The 3,382-nt window shown below is 34.1% G+C and overlaps 1 protein-coding gene across 1 annotated transcript; it reads left to right on the top strand.

The window, feature by feature from the left end:
- Positions 1–2,002: 2,002 nt before the first annotated feature.
- LOC105455005 lies at positions 2,003–3,141 on the top strand. Its single transcript, XM_011698022.1, has 2 exons — positions 2,003–2,165; positions 2,477–3,141. Exons 1-2 carry the CDS (start codon positions 2,112–2,114, stop codon positions 2,885–2,887), a joined length of 465 nt encoding a protein of 154 aa, XP_011696324.1. The 5' UTR covers positions 2,003–2,111; the 3' UTR covers positions 2,888–3,141.
- The last annotated feature ends 241 nt before the right edge of the window (positions 3,142–3,382 follow it).

The following is a 3,382-nucleotide window of genomic DNA, read 5'->3' as shown; positions in this document are numbered from 1 at the left end:
TCCGAATTTGCACGCTCGTCTGACGCTTCGTTTAAGTTGTCGAGTGTACCGGCATGCAAGCGTAAAGTTAAAGACGTTATCGGTGATACCGTCGCAGCACGAGAACTCACGAACGCCTGCGAGGGCGTCCTCCTTCGTGACCGCGATACATCGTTATCTCACGGAAGAGTTTAAGAGGACAATCGCGCATGCAGCCTATCTCAAGTTCAGATTTTTAATAAGCATTCTTGAATTCTCAAACGTTCGCACTCCTTGTTGGAAACAATGAGGTACATTAGATAAGCGTATACGTTTCGCGATTTTGCGCAAGTAATACGCGCATTTTGAATTACATATTTTTGATCGAGTATTATATTATTATTCGGATTATAAGAGCATTCAAAGTAGAATTAATCGTTCTTGAGGCTGCAGGAAATAAAAGAAATACGTATATGCGGATTTTAACATTCCCATTACTGTCCGTCCAGAATTTCTGGCGATCTTCAGCAACGAGATATTAATTTCAAGCGTTCCATCCCGTGCATTGTTGACGGCTGCAATGCTGAGTGCATTAGAGCAAAGTGCATCAGGTCCGTTGCGTTATGCCATTATGAGGATTACCAGCGGGAAATACCTCTCCTGTTTTTCTCCGCACCCGCGTAAAATTGTCTGGTTAATTGTATTTCATTGTTACCTCCGCGTGGTTTGTTTGTCCTCGGTGAGCGTGCGTGCACCGAGAAAAATACGCCGATATGCACTACGGAATTGCGCGTTAGCTTTACGTGTCCCGGCTGTAAGCGAGATCAAAAAATCACGAGTGCGCAACATCCACGTGAATCTTTTACCAATTCAATATTTATGTATCTACAGGGTGTACCCTAACTTATTTGACGAAAAGTAGACGCATTTAAATTGAATGACAAATGATATTCCGGTATTTATCAGCATTTCTACATTATTATCAATGAATCCATATTTTTCATTCTACACACATAATACAAAATTATTAATATTTCTTTCACTTTTCCTGCGATTGATAAATTTAGGTAAACTAAAGATGAAATCTGAAAGTATTTCTATACGATTTAAATTTTATGAATTACATTATTAATAATATTAATTAATATATATTTTTAATATTACAGAAATACACAAAAGAAATAGCACAATTTCGTTAAAAAGCAAAAATTTGTTTCTGGATAATTAATTTCCAAAAGCGAATAAGTGTAGTACATGAATGATTCTCTCGGCAGAAACAACAAAAATGGATCGATTAAATGCCTGATACTACATTAATGATTTACATAGTCAGCAGAAGTTATTCATTCAATATTGTTTTCGTTCGGTTGTCAATCGTTTTGCAAATTCGGCGTTTTCCATGTGCAATTGCCCTCATTCCTCGCGATGTTGACAATAATACAAATGCAGTTTAAGAAACGAATTTTGATATTCACGTTGACATCCTATAATATAATATCAGGTTTCTTTTATGTCAATTCCCATATTGTGTGTATCTCGCTGCTTCTTAATATGTAACATTGTCTACAATATTGTTTATTGAAAAATATGTTATAATCATTTTTCCATCAATTTTTTGGAGAGAATTAATAAATATATTAAATAAATTTGTAATTATATACGAAGCTACATGTATAATATTACAAATATTATTGTATGCGTACGTTATATATATATATATATATATATGTACGTTAAACTTTTGAATCTCCTCTTCCTCTTTTTATTTTACTCGCGTATGCTTAGTTTACATGTATATATCAATCTGCTTAAATTTGTTTCGATTATATTTTGTTTATACGAGAATGTATTTCGAGGACACACCGAAACGTGAGATCATTGCATGAGTGAGACCGACTGAAACCATCTCGCTTACGTTATCACCTGTGCATTGCAATCGTAATCGTGCTCAAAACCGATAAACGCCGGAACGAGACATATCAACGTTTAATGATTCTTCGGGACATGGGTTTTGCACAAAAAGATACACAGCCTCCGCATATAAAAAGGCATTCTCGAACGAAAGGAATTAGTTGTGGGCAATTAGCAATTCAGTACAAGCACTGAAGTCGCGCATCTTTACGCAAGACATTGTTTGAGTTTAACTTCTCATCATGACTCGAAGTCATATCGTTTCTGCGGTCTTCCTGATCGCCGTTTCTGCAAGTGTACGTATATATACACCACGTCTTATAACAATATTCTAAAATATACAAACGGATTGCAAATTAAGTTAATATTAAGTTAATTAGTATGCATGTTCCCATAATATATTTAAATTCAATTTATATTGTGTAAAATTATAACATGGTGAACTTTATATTGATTACATGGATTATGAAACTCTATTAATGGAAAGAATATTATAATAATATTCGTATTTAGTCTGCTATATATGTATATAAAGTACATTACTTATATATAGATTTCCTAATTTAATGCTGTACTTGTTAACAATATCTTGCATGATTTATTACAGATGATACAAGGAGCGGTAATACCCGCACAAAACTTTCTCCATGAACAAACTTTTCCCAATTTCGTGGATCTTCTAAGCATGCCCAAGTTTGGCGAATTGTCTCATGGTGTTGCGACATCGGCAGCTAAGGCACTATCAAGTGCTACCAGCGGTGCCAAAACGTACATCGATACCTTCCGCAATGGTTTGAGCCAACATATAACTGTTCCATCTGAATATCCTGTATTGCATCGTTTCGTGCACGGAGAAGTATGGCCGAATTTTGCGGATCGAGTGACGGGAATTGTTCCTGGCCGTGTAATATCGCCATATCCTTCGAGCAATTACGGAGGCGTTAATAGTGGTGCTGCTTCCGCTGCAGCTACAAGTTCTGCTGGATCCGGAGGATCAGCAAGGCAAATAGCTATTTAAGCTTGTAATCCACTTGAAAAAATCGACATTAAACAATGATATTATTTATCAATTAATATGCACAATAGATGCAATAAATTTGTACAATGTCCTTAATATACTTACTGACAGTAAGTTTAATTAAGTACATCGAGATAATAAGATAAAATAATTTCAAGTAACATGTAATTTCAAACTTTTGTTAATTACACAATAGTTATAAGGTACTTGTTTCTTCACATAAAAAAAATAAAATATTGCTTTTTATTAACATACACTGAGGTATTATTAATTCGGCTAAATTATATATGTTATCAATTTTATGCAGCTACAACTTTATACTCCGACACGTCTATCCTTCAAATTTAATTTATTTGCTATTTTTATAACTATAAAAATATATAAAGTTCCTTATAAAGCTTGTAAAATAACTAAATATTCGTTTATTGTGTTAATATGAGATTATATATATCTAACAAAAATAAATATTTCTCGAACACACTATCAACGACAGGT

Source organism: Wasmannia auropunctata, unplaced genomic scaffold (genome assembly GCF_000956235.1).
Source record: "Wasmannia auropunctata unplaced genomic scaffold, wasmannia.A_1.0 LD335963.1, whole genome shotgun sequence".
Classification (NCBI taxonomy): Eukaryota; Metazoa; Arthropoda; class Insecta; order Hymenoptera; family Formicidae; genus Wasmannia; species Wasmannia auropunctata.
Note: the sequence above shows the minus strand (reverse complement) of the source record. Positions and strands in the feature narration are given on the sequence as shown.

Coding starts and splice junctions, on each gene's coding strand:
- LOC105455005 (XM_011698022.1), top strand. CDS start 2,112: ATGACTCGAAGTCATATCGTTTCTGCGGTCTTCCTGATCGCCGTTTCT. Junction 2,166..2,476: donor TGATCGCCGTTTCTGCAAGT/GTACGTATATAT, acceptor GATTTATTACAG/ATGATACAAGGAGCGGTAAT.